This window comes from Neovison vison, chromosome 4, assembly GCF_020171115.1.
Source record: "Neovison vison isolate M4711 chromosome 4, ASM_NN_V1, whole genome shotgun sequence".
Classification (NCBI taxonomy): domain Eukaryota; kingdom Metazoa; phylum Chordata; class Mammalia; order Carnivora; family Mustelidae; genus Neogale; species Neogale vison.
This window is the reverse complement of record NC_058094.1, coordinates 215,525,001-215,551,775: the sequence shown is the minus strand read 5'-3', so window position 1 is coordinate 215,551,775 and position 26,775 is coordinate 215,525,001. Positions and strand designations below refer to the sequence as shown.

General features: G+C 38.0%; 1 protein-coding gene across 6 annotated transcripts in view; it reads left to right on the top strand.

Moving 5' to 3' along the window:
* Window positions 1-26,775, top strand: part of DGKI (diacylglycerol kinase iota) — a 438,228-nt gene that overhangs the window by 265,281 nt on the left and 146,172 nt on the right. For all 6 annotated transcript variants that reach the window (XM_044246656.1, XM_044246655.1, XM_044246660.1 and 3 more), the window contains 4 exons: window positions 756-818; window positions 10,444-10,517; window positions 11,959-12,070; window positions 22,823-23,022. In XM_044246656.1, the coding sequence (XP_044102591.1) occupies window positions 756-818; window positions 10,444-10,517; window positions 11,959-12,070; window positions 22,823-23,022 (449 nt within the window). The remainder of the gene's footprint in view (window positions 1-755; window positions 819-10,443; window positions 10,518-11,958; window positions 12,071-22,822; window positions 23,023-26,775) is intronic.

Sequence of the window (26,775 nt, the reverse complement as noted above, 5' to 3'; positions counted from 1 at the left end):
GAGCTGGTGTTCATCATCTTTGAACTTTAAAGCTTTAAGACTTCCTGTTGTCCTGAGGGGATGATATTCAAGGAGTGATATGAGCAACATCAAATCCAATCTTGAGAATGGGGGAGTTAGGCAGACTGAAAGAGGTATGAAAAGTCTTGAGTTAGAATGTGGTTTGCACAGGAGTACATACGCATCAGTGTTGGATGAGAAATTGACAGAGGGTGGGCAGTTTCTCATGAAAGCATATATGTGAGTAAGGAGGTCTTTTTTCCTTCTCCTCAGGGACATCCTAGGGATGAATGGCCAGAAAGAGGACAGGGGTGGGGTGTGGGAAGGCCTTGAAAATACTGATTTTAAAAAAGTGTAGTTGAAATTTAGACCACTGAATAGAGAGAATGGAAATAAAAAGGGAGAAGGTGAAACAAGACATTCTTAGTGGTAAGTTCAAGATGATATCAGCACCCTGTGATCAAGTAGGAGGTCAGGAAAGGGCATCAAAATAAATCTTCAAACTGACTATTGGAATTACCTACTTTTTAACTTTTCTGCTGTGTTCTTAAATTTTATTATAGGTTATAGTTTGAAAGCAAAGAGTTTTCAGCCTGACAGCCACTGTATTTTGCTTTGCATTTAGCAAGAAAAGAACTTCTTTATATTTTGAATAATTTAGAAACATTAGGAACTGTTGATAATACGGAAGCAAGGATTTGGCACAACCATGTGATTAAGTTTGGTTTTTCTTCCTTTATTCCCTTGTGGTATAGGCAGCTTTTTCTGATTTCCTACAAAGAAGTTCTAGAGATCTATCCAAACATGTTAAAGTTGTTGTAAGTATTGAACATGTTGACTCGGCTCATTTGAATATAAATATGTATGCTGCAAAAAACATACCCCAAATACCAGTTTATATACTTAGATTAATCAATGTGTTGCATTAATTCCAGAGATCATTTAATGTAGTTTACTCAGCCAACATTTCTGAGAATATAGCTCTGTGTTGGCAACTCTCTTAGTTGCTCGGGATGGACAGACAGCTGGTTCCACTCCTGAAGAAACTCACAGTTCAGTTGCAGAGAAGAGTACTTAAGTCAATCCATAACACTATAATTAATAGTGTTGACTATGTGCACAATGTGGTGGCATTCAGAGGGAAATGGAAACTGACTCTGGTGAGTCCAGGGAAACTATCATTGAATAAGTGATGTTGAGCAGGGTCTTGACATAGAAATAGATGCTCACCAAAAATACCATTATTTCACAGTTACTTGGGACACTCCATTTTAGGCAAATGCATTCATTTAATTTTTTGTGATGATTCACTCTGTAGCCTGGCCAGGGTTCTTCACCACTGAATGGTTTGTTTTTGATACTATTTCTTCTGGGTTTCTATCCCAGGTTTTTAGATACACCCTCCTTGGAGGCACAGAGAGGGAAAGTTACCTATTCTCTAGGGACTTTATTTTAAAATTGCATATCATTAGGAGTGCCGAGGTCACTTAGTCAGTTAAGCGCCTGACTCTTGATTTCTGCTCAGGTCATGATCTCAAGGTCATGGGATTGAGCTCTGAGTCAGGCTCTGCATCCAGGGTAGAGTCAGCTTGGGATTCTCTCCTTTTCCCTTTTTCTCCTCCTCTGCACCTCCACTCTCATGCATTCTCTCTATCTCTCTCTTAAATAAATAAATAAATAAAATCTTTAAAAAATTAAAAATAGCATATCATTAGTTATTGAGAAAGACATAAAATGCTTCCTTATAATAAACAAATTAAAAGAAGGAGCAAATATGACTATTCTACATAATTGTTTAAGGAGAAAGAAAAAGGAAAAATTAATGGGGGAAAAGGAATGGGATACAGCAATGTTTAAATTTATCACAGCATAGATTAAGAATAGAATATGTGATGCAAGGGGACAGAACAACAGAAATACATTAGAATACAGAAATACAGAAAAATATATATGGGTGTATAGAGAAGCAGGAGTGGGAAACAAATTAAAATTTGTAAACACCATGCAGCAAAATTTGTAAAATTTGTAAAAATGTTTTAAAAAAATAATTTTATAAAATTTGTAAAATTTAAAAAAAATTGTAATCACCATGCAAAAGCAGTTCTAAGAGGGAAGTTTATAGTGATACAAGTCAGGTCTATCTCAAAAAATGAGAAAAATCTCAAGCAAACTAACCTTATACCTAAAGGAGCTAGAAAAAGAACAGCAAAGCCCAAAACCAGTAGAAGAAAGAAATAGCAAAGATTAGAGCAGAAATAAATGAAATAGAGACTTAAAAAGCAATAGAAAAATCACTAAAACCAGGAGCTGGTTCTTTGAAAGAATAAGCAAAATTGATAAACCCTTAGCCAGACTCATCAGACAAAGAAAAAGAGGACTCAAATAAATAAAGTCGGAAGTGAAGGGTGAGGACTAAAAACCTACACCACAGAAATACAAAGGATTTTAAGAGAATATTATGAAAAATTATATGCCAACAAATTGGACAACCTAGGAGAAATTGATACATTTCTAGAAACATATAAACTTCTAAAACTGAATCAGGAAGAGAGAGAAAATTTAAACAGACCAATTATTGGCAGTGAAATTAAGTTGGTAATCAAACTCCTGACAAACAAAAGTCCAGAACCAGATGGCTTCAGGGTGTGAGTTTTACCAAACATCTGAAGAAGAGTTAATTCCTATTTTTAAACTATTCCAAAAAATAGTTGAGGAAGAAAAGCATCCAAATTCATTCTATGAGGCCACCATTACTCTAAAACCAAGACCAGATAATTCCACAACAAAAAAAGAAAACTATGGCCTACTCTTTCTGACTAACATAGGTGCAGAAATCTTCAACAAAATATTAGCAAATTAAATTCAATAATACATTAAAAAAATTACTCACCAGTCATGTGGGATTTATTCCAGGGATGCTAGAGTGGCTCAGTATTCACAAAAAATCAACATGATACATCACATTAACAAGAGAAAGGGAAAAAAAATCACATGATTATCTCATAGATGCAGGAAAATTATTTGACAAAGTACAACATCCATTTATGATAAAAACTCTCAACAAGTAGGCTGAGAGGGAACACACCTCAACGTAATGAAGACCATATACAAAAAACCCACAGCTAACATCATACTCAATAGTGAAAAACAGAACTTTTCCTCTAAAATGAACAAGACAAGGATATCCACTCTCATCACTTTTATTCAGTATAGTATAGGACGTCCTAACTGCAGCAATCAGATAAGAAAAAGAAACAAGGCATTCATATTGGTCAAGAAGTAGTAAAACTGTCACTATTTGCAGATAACATCATAATGTATATATAGAAAACCCTTACTATTTCACAAAAAACAACTACTAGAATTGATTAATGAATTCAGTAAAGTCACAAGAAACAAAATTAATATACAGGAATCTGTTGCATTTCTATATATTAATAATGAAGTAGCAGAAAGAAATAGGGAAACAATCCCATTTATACTCACACCTAATGAAATGAAAGACCTATTCTCTGAAAACTATAAAACACTGATGAAAGAAATTGAAGATGACACAAATGGAAAGATATTCCATGCTCATGGACTAGAAGAACCAATACTGTTAAAATGTCCATACTACTCAAAGCAGTCTTTGGATTTAATGCAATGCCTATCAAAATGCCAATAGCATTTTTCACAGAATTACAACAAATATTACTAAAATTTGTGTGGAACCACAAAAAAACTCCGAATAGTCTTTCTTGGGAGAGAAGAACAAAGTCAGGGGCACCTGGGTGGCTCATTCAGTTAAGCATTTGCCTTTGGCTCAGGTCTTAATCCCAGGGGTCCTGGAATTAAGCCCCTCATCTGACTCCTTGCTCAATGAGACATCTACTCCCTTCCCTTTTGCCCCTCCCCCTCTCTTCTCTCTTGCCACCTGTCCCCCTCTCTCAAATAAATAAAGTCTTTTTCCCCCCCAAATACTAGAACTCATACAGCAGTTCAGTAATGTGGCAGAATACAAAATCAATGTACAGAATCAGTTGCTTTCTTATACACTAACAGTGAAAATACAGAAAGGGAAATTAGAGAATTGATTCCATTTACTATAGCACCAAGAACCATAAGATACCTGGGAATAAACCTAACCAAAGAGGTAAAGGATCTGTACTTGAGGAACTACAGAACAATCATGAAAGAAATTGAAGATGACACAAGAAGATGGAAAACCATTCCATGGTCATGGTTCGGAAAAATAAACATTGTTAAAATGTCTATACTGCCTAGAGCAATCTATACATTCAATGCCATTTCGATCAAAATTCCACCAGCATTTTTCAAAGAGCTGGAGCAAACAATCCTAAAATTTGTATGGAACCAGAAGAGACCCTGAATTGCCAAGGAAATGTTGAAAAAGAAAAACAAAATTGGAGGCATCATGTTGTCTGATTTCAATCTTTCCTACAAAGCTGTGATCACCAAGACAGCATGGTACTGGCACAAAACAAACACATAGACCAGTGGAACAGAGTAGAGAGCCCAGAAAAGGACCCTCAACTTTATGGTCAACTAATCTTCAACAAAGCAGGAAAAAATATACAGTGGAAAAAAGACAGTCTCTTCAATAAATGGTGCTGGAAAAATTGGACAGCTATGTGTAGGAGAATGAAACTCGACCATTCTCTTACACCGTACACAAAGATAAACTCGAAATGGATAAAAGACCTCAATGTGAGGCAGGAATCCATCAGAATCCCAGAGGATAACATAGGCAGTAACCTCTTTCTCATTGGCCACAGCAACTTCTTTCAAGATGTGCCTTTAAAGGCAAAGGAAACAAAAGAGAAAATGAACTTTTGGGACTTCATCAAGATCAAAAGCTTCTGCACAGCAAAGGAAACAAAGGAAACAGTCAACAAAACAAAGAGGCAACCCACGGAATGGGAGAAGATATTCGCAAATGACAGTACAGACAAAGGGCTGTTATCCAAGATCTATAAAGAACTGCTCAAACTCAACACACACAAAACAGATAATCATGTCAAAAAATGGGCAAAGACATGAACAGACACTTCTCCAATGAAGACATACAAATGGCTAATAGACACATGAAAAAATGTTCATCATCACTAGCCATCAGGGAGATTCAAATCAAAACCACATTGAGATACCACCTTCCACCAGTTAGAATGGCCAAAATTAACAAGACAGTAAACAACAAGTGTTGGAGGGGATGTGGAGAAAGGGGAGCCCTCTTACACTGTTGGTGGGAATGCAAGTTGGTGCAGCCATTTTGGAAAACAGTGTAGAGATTCCTTAAGAAATTAAAAACAGAGCTACCCTATGACTCCACAATTGCACTACTAGGTATTTACCCCAAAGATACAGATGTAGTGAAAAGAAGGGCCAGCTGTACCCCGATGATCATAGCAGCAATGGCCACAGTTGCCAAACTGTGCAAAGAACCAAGATGCCCTTCAACAGACAAATGGATAAAGAAGATGTGGTCCATATGTACAATGGAGTATTATGCCTCCATCAGAAAGGATGAATACCCAACTTTTGTATCAACATGGACAGGACTGGAGGAGATTATGCTGAGTCAAATAAGTCAAGCAGAGAGAGCCAGTTATCATATGGTTTTGCGTATTTGTGGAGCATAAGGAATAACACGGAGGACATGAGGAGATGGAGAGAAGAGAGTTGGGGGAAATTGGAGGGGGAGATGAACCATAAGGGACTGTGGACTCTGAAGAACTAACTGAGGGTTTGGGGGACTGGGGTGGGAGGTTGGGTGAGCCTGGTGGTGGGTATTATGGAGGGCACATATTGCATGGAGCATTGGGTGTGGTACATAAACAATGAATTCTGGAACATTGGAAAGAAATTTAAAAAATAAATTAAAAAGTTTTAAAAAATAAATAAAAGAACAACAAATCTGGAGTTACACAATTCCATATTTTAAGAAAAATTACCAAGTTGTAGTAATCAAAACAATATCATACTGGCACAATTATAGACGCATAGGTCCATGGAACAGAATAGAGAATCCAGAAATAAACTCTTGCTTATATGTCAATTAATCTATGACAAAGGAGGCAAGAATATACAATGGGGAAAGGACCATCTCTTCAACAGATAGTGCTGGAGAAACTGGACCACTCTCTTACACTATACCCCCAAATAAACTCAGAATGGATTAAAGACCTAAACATGAGACCTGAAACAATCAAACTCCTGGGAGAAAACAGCAGTAATCTCCAACAGGCCATAGAAACATTTTTCTAGGTAGGTCTCCTGAGGCAAACGAAACAAAAGCAAAAATAAACTACTGGAACTATACCAAAATACAATGCTTTTACACAGTGAAAGAAACCATCAACAAAACAAAAAGAAAACCTACTGAATGGGAGAAGATACTTGCAAATGATATATCTGATAAGGGGTTAATATCCAAAATGTATAAGGAATTTACACAATGCAACACACACACACACACACACACACACACACACACATCCAATTGAAAAATGAGCAGAGCGGAGGACCTGAATTGACATTTTTCCAAAGAAGATTAAAGATGGCCAAAAGCCACATGAAAAGTTGCTTAACATCACTAATCATCAGAGAAATGCAAATCAAAGCTACAGAGAGGTATTACCTCATACTTGTCAAAATGACTAGGATCAAACCCCAAAAAATACACAAGTATTGGTGAGGATTTGTAGAAAAAAGGAATCCTTGTGTACTATTAGTGGAAATCCAAATTGGTACAACTTCTGTGGAAAACAGCATGGAGGTTCCTCAAAAATTTAAAAATAAAGATATTATACGATCCAGTAATTCCACTATTGGATAGTTACCCAAAGAAAGTGAAAATTCTAATGAAAAAAGATATATGCACCCCTCTGCTTATTGCAGCGTTATTTACAATAGCCAAGATAGGAAAGCAACCCAAGTGTGCATTGATGAATGGATGAAGAAGATGGGATACACACACACACACACACACACAGGAACATTACACAGCCATAAAAAAGAATGAAATCTTGCCGTTTGCAACAACATGGGTGGACCTCAGAGGTACAGTGCTATCTGAAATGAGTCTGTTAGAGACCATACGATTTCAGTTCCATGTAGAATTTATGAAAACAAATGAACAATGAAAAAAAAAAAAACAACCAACAAACGAAGGCCTCTTAAACACAGATTGGACCTGTGGTTGCCAGAGGAGAAGTAGGTGGGGAGATTGGTGAAATAAAGAGTCCTAAGAGATGTAAACTTCCAGTTAAAAAATAAGTCATGGACATGAGAAGTACAGCATAGGGAATATATCAGTGAGATTATAAAAATGGTAGTTGGAGACAGATGAGGACTTCACTGGATAGGCACTGAGTAATGTATAGAGATACTGAAGCATCATGTTGTACATCTGAAAGTAATAACACTGTATGTGAATTTTATGTCAGTAAGAAAAGTGTGTAATCACCGCTTAGTAAAGCGTGTGTGAGACATCAGTCTTCTGATTCAGTTGAAAGAGGAGACAGAGGCCATTCCCAGTGGTGTCAGTAACCCTTGGCATGGCTTTCAGGTAGTTCGGTTCTCATACAATTGCAGTGGAAACAAGCATCTTTTGAGAGCAGAGACTCTTGAAAGTAGAAGTACTGCATTCTTAAAGCTGGAGGCAAGAAAGACAGTGGTCCCCTGAACTATGAAGGTCTTTATTCATAAAATTATGGCTATTAAAGTAATAGCCACCTCCCCGTTTCTTTAGCTGCTGGCAACCCAACCAAAAATACACTCGCCCAACTCTTCCAGGACTTTTCACATTGAGAGGAACGGTGGGGGCACCTGCTCAGGGGTCAATGCCATATTGAATGGATTGACTGTTCAGATCAGCTGCAGTGAAATCAAACTCTGTGTACTCCCTAACCACTAGACAGTTTGTCTACTGCATCTACCAGTCCCCCGATGATAAACGACTCACTCGTGCCTGCCTATATAACAGGGATTAAAAGAAGGTTGATACTACAAGTCAGAATATCTAATAATCCAATGCAAAGAGGCCAAAATGGCAGCCAGATAACTAGGAAAGATTTGGTATCAGCCAGTACAGGCAAGATTACAGGTGAATTGGTTTGTGTAATCCTATCGTGTGTGTGTGTGTGTGTGTGTGTGATGAGAAAAAAAAAATTAGACACAAAATCAAATATTTGGAATTTATTTCTAGTTCTGCCTTTATGAAGTATATGACTTTGGGGGTATCATGTAACCTTTCAGAAGGGTTTACTTTCCTCGTTTAAAATAGGCATAAGAAGACAAGCCTTTGAAACAACAACTAGTGACCATCGTGATGTGTCACGCAGGGAAACAGGATATTTCCATAAGAACATCACTGTATGTTTTTTGAGTGAGAGATGGAAAGAAGATTAGCTAGAGCGATCCCATGTATAGGTAAAAACAGACCATCTCATTTTTGCTGCAGTGAGGTCAGTGTTTCTGAGGTAGTAGTTAATCTTTCTCATAAATGTAGTCTGTATGAATACTACATCAAAAAAGCATAAGACAATAACAAAATCCTTTGTAGAGCATTATTTGTCCTCCTTCCCATGTTTTCTTCTTTTGATCTAGGAGTATGTGAGCTTGGGTATAGGAACGTATTTTATGGGCACTTTCCTGTTTGAAATAGGAGAAAGGTTGAAAGCTACTGCTTTTCCCCGCCCCCCCCCCCAGATTTTCTTTATTTATTTGAGAGAGAGAGAGAGAAAGCATGAGCATGAACTGGGGGGAGTTGGCAGAGGGAGAAGCAGACTCGCAGCTGATCAGATGACCCTGAGATCATGACCTGAACCAAAGGCAGATGCTTAACCAACAGAGCCACCCAAGTACTGTTCTAAAGACATACAAAATTTAAAGGCAGTAATATGTAAGAAAGCTTTGTGAAGCAAGATACATGGTAAATTGCACTCTTTTATAATTTGATAAATTTCCAGAATCACTGACATGTTTCTTAGGAAGAAAAGGTAGAAAATTTAAAAGGATTTCTGTTCTAAGCACAATAATTTTATAGTTTTTTTCTGTAAGGTAAACAGTGCTGCTTTGTGTGCTATTAGTGTATCACACTGTATTTTCAAAAATTTTAGTTACTGCACTCAGTTTTGATAATTTAAGGTATTTTCCTTGGTATACTCATCTTTCAGCTCATTCCAAGTGCCTAAATTGGGAGACTGTTTTCATAGTGTCTGAGGATATTCAGTCAATATTTAGAATTTGATTCCTTTCTAAATAACATCTTAAAATATTTTGTTTATTTAGGGCTATAATATTTCCTGGAAATAATTTTTGGAGCGTGTTTATGAAAATTAAGCTGCATTAAGATGAGCTGGGAAAACAATGAGACACTAATGCTAGCAGAATCACTGTTCTCAGATTGAACGCTCCTTTTAAAGAAGTCTTTAAAAATTCACAGGGAGTTTGGGAATGCATTACTCTGCTCTCCCAAAGAGAAGATAATGGGGAATTCTCTGGTGAGGGTTGAGGGAGAGCAAATAAAAAAGCACACCTTTGACAATGAGAAGTCTATAGTGGTGACTAAGGTTTTCTTGACTTTTGTCATTCCCAGTGGGAAATGAGAAAGGGAAATGAAAGCCTTTTCTTTGATTAGTTAGAGGATGCTCAAGGGAAGTGCTAACGGTTGAGGGAAGCACCGAACAGAGGTATTGAAGCCAAGCCAGCCTGAGACCCTTGAGACACCCTGGGGTCTCACGTCACATTTGGACGTGATCCAGGTCCAGGAAAGTAGTTTATCTCGGAAGACCAGCCCAAGTCTGTAAGACATGAAATGTGTAAGGAGCAGATCACTAATGGAGATACCACTGATTTATAATAGTTTTGTTTTTTTTTTTTAAAGCGTGCAGTATATATTCCTCTTAAGCAGTTTCCAAAATGTTATGTTTGGTGTTTTCAAAATAAAAATTGATCTCAGAAAGCAAATAACCATCCCGGGTAACTGTGGTGGAGATCACTACTGCCTGAACTTGAGGCTTCCTTTTTTATTCCTTTAAACGTTCATAAATCTTTTGGTTGATACTGCAAGTCAAAATATCTAATAATCCAAGGTTAAGAATGACAGCAGTTCCTTTGCTTATGAAGCCAGAGAAAAATCATTTTAGTCAAATGGCAGCTTTGTTTTTATACCGGAACAAAACCGTGCTCTGAACCCTGGGTCTTCTGAAGTTAAAATCACAGTAACATTTTCAGTTGTAGTCACAGGTGTTCACTCAAGCAGAGCGGAGGGCAAGGGGAAGACCATTACATATATATTATATGTGCATATACATATACATACATGTATTATATATATATCTATATATTAATATCTACACATATATAGATATGTAGTTATATATAACATATATATTAGACTCATGACTACTTCCAGTCCCTCTCTCTTCTCTGTTGCAGTGTGATGGAACAGATCTCACTCCAAAGATTCAGGAACTGAAGTTCCAGTGTATAGTATTTTTAAATATACCCAGGTAAGCTCTGTTCATCCTTTTTCTTTGGTTTGATGTGAACTCCGTTTGACTTGAGGTTATTGGTTTTCATAACAGAAAATGTCCAGGGCACAAACGGTGAAAGTAAGGTATCTCACTGGCTCGTTAGGGGTTTCCAGGTCTGATCCTTTTGTCCTCCTCCTCGGTTTCTTAGTGTTCTCTGTGGTGGGTAGGGTTTTTTTTAATGCGACGTGGCATGTGTGCTATACACTTATCCATCGTTAAGAAACCCAGGCGCCCTATTTACTGGAACATTTTAATACAATTCTCAATTACTGATTGCCCCTACCTCCCAAGAATAATAGACTTGAATAAATCCCTGTTCTCAGTTTCCCGAAAGCTGTTAGGAAACCATCCAACCTGATTTTAGCATGGAACTCATTCAAAATTGTTGCTAGATGATTGCTTTGAAAAAAAAAAATAGGATCAATTAGAGTAGCATTTTCTAGCCAGGATGTCAACTCTCTTTGGTGCTATTATATACCTCAGGAGAAAGGGATATTTAAGATTAACTAGACTCAAAATAAGCACATTTTCTCAGTGGTACAAAATTAAAGTCTGGGCTCCCAAGCCAAGATTTTGGAGGAGATGAATCTATGACCCTTTGTTACTTGCAAACCACACAACTCCAGACACAAAATCTGCAGATAAGTTCTATTTAGACTGAATTTAATTGAAATGAGAATTGTATGTAAATCTAAGGCTAGGAAAACATAGACTCCTGATTACTTTTGGCAAAGCTCAGTATAGTCACCTACAATCCTATTCCAGAAGGATTTTCATCTTCATTATTTCCATAAAAGACCTAGATTCTCAGAAAACATTCTTTTGTCAGGAGACATTAGCTCCTTTAATTTTTTTTTCTCTGTTTTTCTTCTTGCTCCCCTTCTCATCATTCCTCTTCCAATTTCCTTTATTTCTCCTTCTTTTTTCTCCATCTCTCATCTTTTCTTCATACCTGTCTCACTCTTCCTCACCTACCTTTGTCTGCTTACCTTCCCAGTGGTTGTTATCTTAGCTATGTACATAAGGACCACTGTGTACCCACCTCCATTTCCTGGCATGCAGTGTCTTCCTCCAAGACCAAATTCTGGAACTGCCCATGGGTAACTCATGGCATATCATAGAAAACAGATATAATGGATCACTGAGGGATAAATGTTAATAAATAATGAGTTAGGAGGCACTTGGCTACCATGGGATGCTTTTGCTATAAAATTGTGGCCCATTTTCACAGATGGGTATTTGGAAATGGTAAGTCCACTTTTTTTTTTTTTTTTTTTTTCAATCAGAAGGTATCCACCAAGAACAGAAAACTGTTCTTAGGCGAGATACACCTTGGATCTCCCTCTAAGGTAATACCTAATGACAATTGTAAGAGTGATGGAATAAATTTAATTCTGTTTTTAATCTTATCTTGCAGATACTGTGCCGGCACAATGCCCTGGGGGAACCCAGGAGATCACCATGACTTTGAACCTCAGCGTCATGACGATGGTTATATTGAAGTCATTGGATTCACTATGGCCTCTTTGGTGAGCAATACAATATTTTATTGAAATGAAATACATTTTAGTTCCAGAGTTTATTCATCTCGTAGACTTTCTGGGTTGTGGCCTTACATTTTTCTCTCCTACTTTACAAATTGATCAATTTTATGCAATAGAGAATTGCTTGGGGAGAACAAGAACAGAGAAGACAATTCTTTATGTCACCAAGGTGATTGATGCTCAATTGTTTGATTTTCAAAATAAATACTGTTTGTTAATTTTCCTGATTAATTTTCTACCAGAATGAAATGCAGCATTTTTAGGGAAATTAAAGAGCATTGTGCCCCAGACATATCTCAGCAGTATTGCAGAAACCTTGCCATTTGATAGATTTTTGTTTCACTGAGGACCTACCTTTGTTTAGGTAGAAAGGAAAGTGGTTGTGTGCATTCCTCTTTTTCATGCATGCCTTCTTAAGAATGAGGTGGCTGTCTCCATTATCACAAAATACCTGAATAAAGAAAGACATCATTATTGTAACAATGATGAATATTCATTTGCTACAGTGTTGAGATCACCTTTGCATTTTAATTTTGTTTGCTTGCATTAAATTGTGAATTATAGTGTAAGGGAAATTTCAAGTAGGTTTTAGCTATGTATTTCAACTTATTGAATGATGAGGAAACCATTTAAAAATTACACTTATCATCTTACCTGATGTAAATCAGGCCACCCTATCAGTTTATAAAACGAATTGAAAAGTTAAAAGCTTTTCCTTGCAATCCCTGGTTAACAGGGGTTTGTGCTATGCCTTATGCCTTGAAGGTAAGAGGGTTGTATTCCTTGCTCTAAACAAGACAAAACAGCTCTCTTTGCCATTCATCCTGTGGATTCCTACTGACTTTTCCTGAATCACCTCAGGTTACTAGATCAGACAGAATAGCCTCCTGTGCTTGTGGCAAGAGTGTCCACCCCCCGAGATGGTGATGGCACTCCTGAAGTCCGCCCTCTCTGGGGTGAAATGACTGTTGAGTGGTGAAGATTGATCTGGCAGTGATCTTATTTTCAGGTCCTAGCTCACGTTCAGCTCTCTTTCCCAAGGTCTGTATGCTAATTACAGGCAAAGACCCTGCTGAGACCAAATGTAGGCATCAATTCAAGAAGGATGTGTGCAAGGAAGAATTCTTGGAAGCAACCAAAAAAAGGGGCTCAAATCTGGCCCCATGTGTTTTACTCATTCATTTATTCATGGATTCAGTGAATATTTATGGAGTATTTACCGGTGTGTCAGAGCTTCCTACTCCTGACTATGTGGCAGAAGACTGTCAGGGAATGTGGAAGAGAAGATGATCCTTCACCTAGGCTTGGGGTGGGGGGCTGGGGGGCAAAGAGAATATTAGATACTTCCCCACTGCTCTCAGTATCAAAATCGAAATGTAGGCCTGCAAGATTGTTTCTCTCTGATTCTCCAGCCTTTCCACTGCCCTCTTTGCTTTCTAGCTCAGGTAGCCTCCCAAGTCAAGCTTAGCTTTGAACATTTCTTGCTGCTTTTGCACCACAGGACCATTGCACAGGCTTTTTCTCTATAAAATATTCTTTGATTCTCCATCTTCTATAATTTCTCAACCCATATCTATGTCAGGTCCTTTTTATAGTCTTGCTTGGGTTATTTTTGTTGACAAATGCATAGTGTCTGGACAGGAAAGATATAGCCAACTGACACAGGGTAACTGGAGGAGAGTTTGTAGAGGGACCCGGCAAATAGGGAAGTAGGTTTGTGAAAAGGAATGATGGGTGGTGGTGTATTCCTGAGCTGAATGTCCAAAGGTAAAGAAGCAGTCAGCTGCACCAGAAGAAGGACTGTTTGGGAAGGACCACCTGATAGGAGTAGTGTTTGCTGAGTGGAAGCAGTGAATCATTGCCAGCATGACAGGGAGGGAACTAGAGCCTTAGATAGACCACCCCACTCTTCTTGGCCCTGAAGATCTTCCACTGGTGCCTACCTCTGGAGAAGTCTAACCACATACCAGGGGACAAGCGGCTACTGATAAAGTCTGAGTAGGTCAGGCTCACAGGGCACGGAGGGCAGGAAAGGGTGGAGTGCCAGCCAGGAGTGGCAAGTGGTGGGTATCCATCACTCCAGTGTGTGTCTTCCACACAGCAGAGAGCTGGTACCTGTAGCTGGCTTGAGCAAATGTGGCGGAGTGAATGCATTTTGCCAGGAGAAGAAGAGGAGGATTGGGCATTCTGTAGAAAGAGAAATTTCCATACACTCCGAAGTATGAGAGATCCTAGTCGTCTGTGGGAACAGTAATTCATTTTATGGAGGTGAAAAGTGAGAGTGGTTAGGCAAGGACCAGATCATGGAATGATTACAGGATTCATGGAGAGGTTTTGACTTTGTTCCAAGGTCAATGGGGAAATAGCAAAATGTGCTTTTAAATAAGTATTTGTTATGAGAAAAGCCCAGTCTAAAAATAGACAAAATAATATATTGACCCTCACGTGCCATCACCTGGCTAAGAGTATGTCATGTTCAACACATGGGCAGTCTTCTTCCTGTTCCTACCGTGACCGCCGACCCTATATTACTGTGAAGCACATCTCTGGCATTATATCACTTACTTATAAATATTTCTGTATGTGGTTTTAGAAGATAAGACTTATGAACACAACTATATGCCTTATATCTGAAAAAAATTAAGGCAGTAGCATCTGAAGATTACCATTTACCGAGTGCTCAAACATCCAGTTGTCTTAAATGTCCCTTGCTTCCCTGTGCTCTGTGAGTTTGAACCAGGATCCAAGTAAAATTTATTCATTGTAATTGATGAACGTGACTCTTATGTATCTACAGGTTTCTGCCCGTCTCTTTACCTTCTTCATTTACTTATTGAAGAAACCAGGCTGTTCGTCCTGTAAAGCTTCCCTGAGTTTGAATTGTGCTGATTATTCCTGAGCTGTCAGCTAACATGATCCTCTCTCTTGCTGTTTCCTTTAAGTTGCTGGTTGGATGCGGATCCATCATTGTCATCCTCCCAGCCCCCAAATCTACTCTGTGGCTAGTGTTTCCTTCTTCTGGAAGAGGATAGGTAATATCTAGTTGTCTCTCCGGTGTGACTAGTGGTCCCTGATAAGCACTGTCTGGATCCAGCAATCATTAGAGATTGGCAGAGTAGTGATATTCTAATTCTCTCCTTTTTCACTGATTAACTGGAATATTTCTATAAAGAGCAATTTCACCCATCATTTGGCTACTTGGTTACCTAATTGGTATAGGAAAAGCAGGATAACAGATTTGTTTTATTTATATGTCTTCAAAATAAGTAATTCACTAACATCTTTGGATGGTGACTATTGTTTTAAACGGATTTGAGTTTTTTGGATGCTTGCCGTTCCAAATTTGGGTCTATGTACCCTCCCCTCAAATCTGGGTGGACTTACAAATACTTGGCAAGTCAGGTACAGTGGAAGTGACCCTGGGTAACTCAGGGTTCTGGATCATGAAAGGCCAAGCAGCCCATGGGAAATACAGGTCATACTGATAGTCTCTAATTAATAGGAATTTTATAAGTTTCAGGTAATATTTGTCATTTAATATGTTTCCCTGCCTTCATTCATGTAATGTTAGTCATAAATATTTATTGAACACTTACTAATCCACAAATACTTATTGAATTCATAAATGACACTCTGCTACATGAAACAGATATGAAATGGACCCAGAGACCAGCCCTGTCCTCAGGGTGCCCACAGTTCAGTGTTATGGGAGGACACAAAAAACACAAGCAATTACTGCGTTCTGGCATCATAAATTCTAGGAGAAAGACATGTGTAGAGCTAGGAAGAATTGAAACCAAACGGTGCTTATAAAATGGGAAAATCAGCAAAAATTGCACAGAGGAGGCAGGAGTGCCTACGGAAGAGATTGTGAGCGTCCGTTCTGTGGGGAAATGAGCCCGAGAGAACGTGGTGTCCCAGAGCTCTCATGATGGCTCAGCGATGGCACATGTGCTGAAGAAAGACGCTGGTATGGAGAAAGGATAGGACAGGACCAGGTTTTTGTAACCATGAAGCAGGAAGGTTGGGAGAGATAGAATGAGACAGAATCAGATTTGCAGTTTAGAAAGATTGCTTGGATGTCTGGGTGGAAGGTGACCAGAATCTTTCCTGCTGGAGGCAGAGAGACAAAGCAAGATGTTGGTACTGAAGCCCAGGTGCAGCAGTGGGAGGCCTGGAATCCGGGGAAGAAAGTGGTAATGAAGGGGGGCGATGGGCAACTTCAAGGGTTATTCAGTCACAGTGACTTACGGGTGAAAAAGGACTGTACATGAATCCTGGCCAGCGAGGGTAGGCCATGAGGTAAATGGTGAATATGTTAGAGATGCGGGGAATATAAAAGAAATAAAATATTGCCAAAAAAATGAGTTGTGGTTTTTTTTAACTGTATTTTTAAATTTTATTTTAATCCCAGTCTAGTTAATATACAGTGTTGTTAGTTTCAGGTGAACGACATAGTGATTTAACAGTTCTATGTATTGTGTTATTAATGGTTCTATATATTGTGATATATAGATATATAGTCCTCTAACACTTCTTTATATATATGATGGTTATATATAAGTATATCAATATATAGTGATTTAACAGTTCTATATATTACCCAGTGCTCAATTTATGTAAGTTAAATTTGAAACCCCTATAAGGTACCTAGGGAGATAGAAACAATTTGAAATATATGTTTAGAGTTCATGGGATCCTTCCAGGTTGGGAGAGAGGGTTTGGGGGTCTCTCAGATCTCCTTCCCTCCCATCCCATTAGTAGGAAAAGGAGAAGAATAATAGTGGATAGAAGCTGGTGAAGAGAAAATGGAATACTAAAATTACATCAATTATTTCTTCTCCTTATATGATATGAATCATGTAAAAATACATAGCAGCTAGCATCAAATGTGGATCTCAGATTCTAGTGACTTTAGATTGCTTCCAAGATTAAAAAAAAATTCTACTTCAAGAAAGCAGAGTTAAATGTAGTGTATACTGCACAGTTTTGAACATCCTATGCTCTCTGAAGAATATGGGCATATGTTTCTGTTTTCTTTCACATCTTACCTGACTGCTCATATAACAATACACTATTGTTCTAGAAGAAAGAATTTCATTTCCAGGACTTGGGTCTCATGTTTCTTGAAACTATTATGCTGATTATGTTTCTAAGAGCATAAATTATTTGAAAACGACATCTGTGTAACATGATTGCATAAACAGAAGACTGTGGTTATTTGGGTATATGTATATATTTTTGTGAATTTAAATTATTCAGAGTGGCACTTGAAGAGAGACTCAAACAGAATTACTGGGTGGGAAAAAAACACTGTTTCTTTAAGACTCTTTATCTTGTGATTGCAAACTTCAAAACAGTAGTCTTTAGTTTGTTTCCCTGGTTGAAATGCATTCCTAGAATTAAGATGATTCTTCATTGAGTTCTTGGTAACCTGATTACCTTTTTCTTTTCTTTTTTAAGATTTTATTTATTTCAGAGAGAGAGAGAGCATGCAAGCAAATGGGGTGAGGGGTGGGGGAGTAGAAGAAGAAGGAGAGATTATCTTAAGCAGACTCCCTACTGAGCGTGAGGGGCTTAATCTCACCACCATGAGCTTATGGAAGCTATCTCCCTACCAACAGGGGCTCAGCCTCACCACCATGAGAACATGACCTAAGCCAAAACCAAGAATCAGAAATTTAACCAGCTGAGCCACCCAGGCGCCGCCTGATTACCTTTCTGGATTCTATGCAGACCATAATCAGACACTGTAATTTGTATTTATTTATGCCTCAGTTTTTTTTTCCTTTATGGTTTTGGAGATCTTTTCATGTTGAGTCTTTTTCTAAGTAATCTAAAACTCTAGGACAGACCAAAGCATTATACGGATTGAGGCACTGGTCACCGAATTTGCTATGCAATATGAAATCCAAAGATTTCAGTCTCCTGAACTTTAAAGAAAGTGGAGCCAGTTTTCTTTATGTTAATTGAAATTAAAATATGTAAGCTCTTTTGTATTTATGAAGTAGAAAAGCTAAAGGTTATTTGGTGAGAGAAATCACATGGAGAAATTCCCAGGGCTGAAGTTTTATACACATCAGAGAGTATATTCTTTATTTTTTCAGGAAAAAAAATATTAAATGTGTGCTTATTTTGATAAAACAAGAAGAACTAAAAATAAAAATATCAGTCATAGTTAAATGATCTGTAACTATTTATATTTTGGTATGTTTTCTTCCAGTTGCTATATTTCTGTTTTTAAACTTAGAAGAAATTGTATTAGTTAAACCCATAGCACAAATGGCTGTCTACTCTTTCATATATAAATATCTCAATTTATATAATAAGTATTCCTTTATGAAAAGCTTCCTTTATGAAATATTGAGGGTTTTGGATGCATGGAGGTGTAAATAATCCTGTAATAATTGCTCGTAAACCTCTGTTCACATTTTAAAATACTATCTGATGACATATCCCCACAGAAGAAATTACTGTTAATGACATAAATATTTTAAAGCCTCTTAATAACAGTTATAAAACTGCTTTCTAGGAAGTTTGTTCTGTTTACTTGCCCAACAACAATGAACATGATACCTATTAAGATGTAATAACATCCAAAAAAAAAAAAAAAAAGATGTAACAACATCCCACAGGTGCTGGAAATGTGTTCACAGATAGAAACAAAAAGCTATTCTAAAATTACACCTTGATGAAACAGAAGGGAAGGTGAAAATAAAATTTCATCCCTAGAAAGAAAGAGAGAAATCATGTGTGTTTTGTCCATCCCATTATGTCCTATGTGAGTAAGGACACATTGTTTTAACTTTATCGTTACCTTGCGTGGTTTTTTGAACTGTGGGGTTTTTTTTGCATATTTTAATAGGCTGTTTAATCTTTTATCGTTGAATTTCAGGAGTTATTTATATATTCCGAATACAAGTCTTTTGACAGATATATTTAGTGCTAATACATTCTCCATCTCTTCTCATCTTTTTATTTTCTTAGTGTTTGTTTTGACAAGCAGAACTTTAAACATTCTTCTGAATTCCAATTCTATGAGGTAGGCTTATTTCATGTGAGTGCTTTCTGCGTCTTTCTTAAGAAACCTTGCTTATTCCAAGAAAGGTTGGGAAAATATCCTCCTGTGTTTGATTTTTAAAGATTGGTAGTTTTAGCTTTTGTGTATAAGTCTGTAATTCAGCCCAAATTAATTTGTGTGGATTGTGTAAAGTATGTATTAAGATTCGTTTTTTAAAAAATACATTTACCCAGTTTTTTCCCAGCATTATTTGTTGATAGACTTTGCTATAGAATTACTTCAGTGCCTTTCAGTTGAATGTGGTTCTATTTTTGGACTCTATCCTGTTTCACTGATTTATTTCTTTATTCTTATGGCAGTACCATACTGTTTTGATTACTGTAGCTTCATAGTAAGTCTTCAAATGGGTAACATGAATCATTCCACTTTGCCCTTCTAAGAATGTTTTGGGTATTCTGTCTTTTGCATTTGTACATAAATTTTAGAATCAGATTGTGTTGACCAAACAAACAAACAAACAAAAACTTCTGGGATTTTTATTGGGATTGCTTTGAATCTTTAGAGTAGGGAGAACCGACATGTTACCAGTCTGACTGTTCCAATCTACAAATACATCTTTCTCCAGTTAGCTATTCTCTCATTTCTCTTAGCAAAGTTGTATACTTTTTATAGTTTCAGCATGGTTTTCAGGCTTTTGCGTACCATCTGCTGATTTTGTTCCTAGATCTTTTATGTCCTCTTCTCTGCTCCCACCCAGCCAGGATTGCCCATCATTCCCATCTGATGGCAAGTAGAGTAAGGGCTTGAGTACTAAGAAAGAGAATGAAGCTTGGAGACAAGTATCATGGGGAGGAGTGTAGTGTGGAAAGACACCAGGTCTCAAGCCACACCTGTGGCATGAGGGGAAGTTGTTATGGTCTGGGCAGCAGGGCAGTGATGGCAGTGAATATACTTTGTTCAGGGGATGTCTTTGTTTGCCCATCAGGGCCCGGGCTACCAGAAGGGCAATGCTTGAAATTTTCACAAAAGTGATAGATGCTAGATACAATAGATAATTCACTCTCTGTCACGAATAAACCACGATTTTATCACCAGTAAATGATTCCTTCTAGCAAATCATGGGGATATTTATGGTTAAGCCTAGACCACTCTGAGTGATGAAAAATAAGCATTTCTAATAAGCATTTAAAATATTAAGGAGGGCAGGTATTGCATGGAGCACTGGGTGTGGTGCATAAACAATGAATCTTGGAACACTGAGAAAATAAAATAAAAATTACCTTTACTCTAACTTGTTCCAAAAATAGCGTGGCTATGCTAATAATAATAGAACTGTCTTTATCCTGAAAAGCTATGTAGTATAATTCCTCCTGTGCCTCGCAGTGATCTTGGGTTGATTTTGAAATGCCAGTGGGACAGCTGTTTACATGTTTGTGGTATTTGCTGCTGCTCTAATTTGAGGCTGAGAAGATGACTTAAAAATGCTCTACAGTACCGTGAATGCCTTCTTATACCAAGGGGTTGGAAAGTATTTAAAACAGTTTTCAATTCTGTCAAAGTCAAAGAAAGAAGTTCTCACCTGGCAGGTTCTGCATTTTTATTTGTGATTAGGCCTAGTGAAGGGTGACCAAGGGGAGGAGAAGGAATGGCATTTCCGGAACACTGGATGAAGGGATCAAGTTCTCAGCTGAGAAGTACTTGAAGGCAAGGGAAATATATTAGAAAAGTTCTGGACATGAGAGAGTAGCTCTAGTCTAAGTGATTTAAGTGGATCGTGTGAGTACACCCAAGAAAAACTTCCAGCTGAATAACAAAGGATTGGGGAATAGACCAAAAAGAACTTTAGTAAATTCTGACTGCATCCTCCTCTGCTTTCTTGTTCTCCCAACTAATTGAAAAAAATTGTACGTAAAGCACACAATGGAATGCTTTTAACATTACAGGTGTTCCATAAGTAGTTCTTCTCGGTTTTGATTCTTTTTTCTTTCTGTCCTTTTTGTCCCTTTGTGTTTCTTTTCTCTTTGGATTTATAGATAATCAAGTTTCTTTTACTCAAACATCAGAAAATATACATATCTGGCAACCAAATAAGGGGAGGTTGACTTCGCAAATCTGTTAACAAAGTTTATTCCCCATTCATGGAAATGAGACATACAGAAACAGGTTGATACTATGTTTTAATCTTTGAAATTTTGAGAAGTTACAATTTTACTCCTTTTTTAATATTTAGTATAAGCTAATTGATAACTCAAAATACATAATATAGCCTTACTGAAAAATTATTTAGCAGTATCTGCTCAAGTTAATTATACATCTCAGCTTAACAGCGTAACAATTGTCCTCATTGTATGTACCCAAGAGAGTATCTACCAAAAGATACATACAAGAAAGTTTATATCCACAATAGCTACAAACTGGAAACTTGGAAACAACCAAATGTTTACCAGCTGAAGAGCAAATATATACATTTTGCTATATAGTACTTAAAAATAATGAACAAAAAACTTCAGACACAAAAGAGTCAGCTACTACTATGGTTTACATGAATTTCAAGTTCAAACAAATTGAATCTATGGTGATAAGAGTCAGACTGTTGGTTGCTAACTGGTTTGTGGGAGGGGTATAAAAAGACTGGAAAGGAGAACATGGAAAACTATAAATTATCTAAAGCTTTCAGGATGGTGATTCACATATGTGTATAAAATAGTCATCAAGTTGTATAATTTGTGTACTCTTTTAAAACCAAATATGTATAATTTCCATTCATCCCTAAAAGGTAAATGATACTATCTATGTAATAACATACACAACATAAAAACATACAGTATATAATTTAACATATATAAATATACATGTGTGCATATACATATTTTTTTAAACTAATTCAGGAAAGTTAATGCTACTTTGTTGTTCTTAACAACAGGCTTTTCATGTTAGATAGACTTTTCCATTTTTTGGCCACCATGGTGAATTGAGCTCTGTGTTTGATTTTGATCCTCAAAGCTGCTTTACCTTTTATAATGTTTGTAATTGAGTAATTAATATTATTTTGCATTTCATTGGTTTTATACAGATTAAATTTTAGGTTTGAGGAAGTTTTTGGTAAAAAGAAAAAAGGATATTTTTTTTTCCTTTTTTCCAAATTTTCCCCCAAGTTTGAAAATTAAACAAGGGTCGGTTGCCAATATAAATATGAATATATTTAATATATAATTTAGTTACATATTATAGCATATACATATATATGATATATGTTATATATACATAAATATGTTGGGTAGCTATATTATGTATTTATACTTAAAGAATAAATATTATAATATATATTTATATTTAAATTAGAAAAATCTCCCTTAACCTGTGCTTTATGTCCTTTATAGTTTTTTTTTTTTCCTTACACATTGGTTATTCAGTGGGAATAAATAGCACAAAGAGCAACTTCTGTATCAAAGTAATGTGATTAAATTAAGACTGAAAATATGTAACACTGAAAATTGGCTATTGAGCATTTTTGGTCAAGCTCATAAGAAGTTGAGACTTTTTAATTTATTTTGTTAAGGTGACTTACCCGAAGCTTCCCAGTCCACTCCTGGCTAGCAAAAATCTCACTATGCTTACCAAAGGCCTTTGGGTTATTCAGAGCGCACTTGGGGGTTCTAGCTTTCCTGACTCTTAAGAACTAACTTCCAGCTTCCTTTGGACTCTTGAATTCACAGGCTGCCCTGCAAGTTGGGGGCCATGGGGAAAGGCTACACCAGTGTCGGGAGGTCATGCTGCTCACTTACAAGTCCATCCCCATGCAAGTGGACGGGGAGCCCTGTAGGTTGGCCCCAGCTATGATTCGGATCTCCTTGAGGAATCAAGCCAACATGGTACAGAAGAGCAAGAGGAGAACATCCATGCCTTTACTCAATGAGTGAGTCTGCCCCTTGCCTACCTTTGTGAACACAAAGACCATGAAGAGAGCGCCAAGCATGTGCATGGTCTAGGGGCCTTACTGTGTTGAAAAAGGAACAAAGTCCAAGAAACAGCAGTTCCTTAGTCTCTCTGACATATCTTTCTTCATATTTATTACACAGTGACCACACTCAAACTTTAGAAATAACTACTGTATTGTACACAAGGTAGATAATGCTTCTTCATTGACCACTTTGGTATAGATTTATTGGGAACAACAGAAAATCATTAAGAGTGATTCTAGGGTCATAAAATGCATCAATATGAGAATGTTCTGTTTTGTTTTAAGAAGGCAAGCTGCTGGCCTCTTTTCTACCCAGGTCACTTGGAGAGTGTTGGTTTCCCCAGTAGCGGGAGGTGGGCAGAGCTGGGTGTTTGAAGCTCACCCTCTCTCCATAATTGCATCCCCTTCTGCCTGTTAGTGAGTTACTTTCCTGATGCCCCCATATTGGGATCCCATGGATGCTGGCTGCTTCAACCCAATTTTGCCATTCTGAGGGGCATCCTGTTGTCTAGATACAACCTAACTCACTATTCCATACCGAAATAAACTGTATCCCTCTTGAACCCTTTCTTTTCTCAGGTGTTTTGATGAACCAATTTGAGATAAGGAGATAATAACTAGATATTTAGAGTATATATTCCTCTTAGAGCACCCCTTCATCTAATTGTTTTTGTTTGTTTATTTTAATAGTAGTGTCTATCTGGGGTTGGAGAAGGGGATGGGGAAGGATGGCAATTTAGGGCCTCTTTTTGAGTATCTTCTCTATAGAATGCCCATATGGTTAGTCTAACCCAAGGTAGGGTCATTTCTGGGCTCAGCCTTGGGTCATTATTCTGTCCCTGGGGGGACCCTCCAAGGTGCTCCTCCTGTTTGTGGCCTGTGGTGCATGGTTAATGATGTGTCCTGAATGGCTGGCTTCCTGCAGTGCCTGTGAAGCAGGGCATGCTTTGACAATCTACAGGAGTGCCTGGAATAAACCAGTGACACAGGTGCCATAGCTCACTGCCAGAACCTGACTTCACCTCTCTTTCTGAGATGGCATATGTTGAGGAATAGCATTAGATGGGACTCTTCCAGTGTCTGCATTTTCGGTATCTGCTTCTAAGTCTGAAGCTGGCACGAGAGAGCCTCTCTCCTCTGCTTCCCCCTTTCCTGGAGTCTCTCTGGACATCAGAGTCACTCAGCACTTTCCCTAGATCATTATCCAGACAGCCTGTCAGTTCTATTCCTTACTTTGTTTACATTTTGCAGCTAGTGAAACTCCTGGCTCATTCCCCCTGGTTTTCTTTTCTCCTTGCTTGAACTCCCATTAGGCTGAATATTCAACTGGCCAGTTTATATGTGAAAAAGGTAGGATGTCAACAACCATATACGGTTGACCAGATGCTCTCTAAAAACATTAGTGTTAATGCCTGAACCAGTGGTTGGGGAGAAAGCTATGAAACACTAAATGAAAAGCCATCTTGGAGACAGTATAGCAGTTCAGGTTGTTTTGGGTCATTTGGAGATAGTAAAGAAACTGTAATAAAACGAAAAGTTCTTAATATCTACAGGCAACGACCTCCCATCCCTACTCCTATTTGATAACGTTATCAGACACAAAATTGTTTCTAGGGGCTTAGTTTCAAACAGCTCTTGCTCTTGAACTGAGAAAGAATTTGTATTTTCTCAGCAACTGTATTGTTAAGAATTCATTTGAGCTTTCTTCACATATGAAAACAAATACAAATAGTTGTTTTCTTTTCATACTTAGACTACATACGACGGATGATGCGATGCTATAGATATAACGGCCATAGATAGATTCTGGGGTGTTCCAGAAACAGCCTCAAGTCAAAAATCATTCCTTCCCACCAGGGGGCAGTGGTGCGTCCTAAGCAGCCTCTGGTCTCAGGAAATCCCTGAAGGATGTTAACAAGCTTTTCAGTTCCAAAAAGGACACTTGTAAAACTTAACCAAGATATTTACTGCTACCGATGATAAATAACTATTGAAACACTATATTTGTTAGAAAATCAATACAGATAGCACATTTTCAAAGGAAAACCAAACACCACCTTATCTTGTCACGGGTATTAAAAACTAAACCCTGACTGCTCTGTTCACCTTCGGCAATTAGGTTTCTTCTTCCTATTTTACTAGAAATTCTTGTTTTGAAATCTGACTTCTTCCACTGGATTTCCAGATGGAGTTTCCAGTTTGAGGGTTGCCTGGCCATGAAGACCTTTCTACAAGTTTTCTTCAACTTTCTAAGTCCTCTAGGCTTTTCTGTTTCGGCCACAATTGTGCCAAGTTCACTTCCACAGCCATGGTGGAGAGATAATTGGAAGATATTTCTTTATTTTCTTTCTTCCTTCCTTCCCTGTTTTCCTCTTTGATTCTCTCTTTCTCTCTCATCCCTCCTTGTGTTCCATGACTCCCTGTTACCTCTTTTCCATTTGCCTGTCTTCTTTCAGAAGAAAGAGAACTGCTTTGCAATGTCTAGAGAACTCATTTAGAAACCTCTGTGTGTGATGAGGATTGGGGGGTGGGGGTACGGAGTTAACTGTGTCTGTTTGAGAATCAAGTACTGTGGTTCCCTAAACAGCTGGCTTCCTTTTCCACTTGAGCAGTGGGGTTCCTCACAGGTTTGCCTTTCTCTGGGAGATCACATCTGTACCCCAGATTGCATCTGTGACTGATAAGGGAGTAATTTCACATCTGTGTCTTCTAGCCTGGCATTCCTTCTAACAGCCAGAGACTCACACCCAGATGTCTCAGCTGATATCTTTACCGGGATATCCCCTAGCAACCTCAGACTGAAGGCTGAAAATGGGCTTATTAACTCTGCTCCCATTGCTTTCTCTGCTCATCAACCAGTGAGCCCTCTTCATTCATATTTGTCTATAAGGAACCATCTACCTGTTCACCATGCCCCTGCCATGGAGTCCTCATAGTCATCCACACTGTTACACATCCAAGTGTCCTTGGAGGCCTACCTCCTATTTATTTTCCATGTCTTTTTTGGGGGGTGGGGTGGTTAAAGATTTATTTATTTCAGAAAGGGCAGGAAGGGGCTGAGGGAGAGCGCATCTTCAAGCAGACTTCCCGCTGAGGGCTGGACCCAACTTGTGGCTTGATTCCATGACCCTGAGATGATGGCTTGAGCCAAACCCAAGAGTCAGACACTCAACCACCTGAGCCACCCAAGCTCCCCTATTTCCCATGTCTTGAATTCACACCACCTACCCACTCTGCTAGTAATACAGCTTCTGTTCAAAGGCCATCTAAGTTCACTCACCCTGTCATCATTAAATGATGCTCATGATTCCTTGATTCCGGTGTCACTGCCCTTCATGCAATGCGTTTCCAATAGATTAATCGGAAGGATCTTTCTAGAAAAGTTAAACTTGTATTCCTTAGCCTTACAGAACTTTTTGATCATTGCCATCATCATCCTCTTCCTGCGCTCCAGAGGTCATCGCTCGTCTGGAGCACTGGCATCTTTTGCACATCTCTTGCTCTTCTTGCACTGCCTTCTTTCCTGCCTTTTTGTCAGTTGACTCTTGCTGAAGTTCAAGACTCCATTGAAATGTCACTTTCCCTAAGAGTCCTTTTCGATCTACTTCTAGATCAAAAGTGGATCTACTTCTAGATCTACTTCTAGATTCTGTTAGATACTCTGTTGGGGTTCTAGGTTACCTTCATCACACCATCTACCAAGAATAA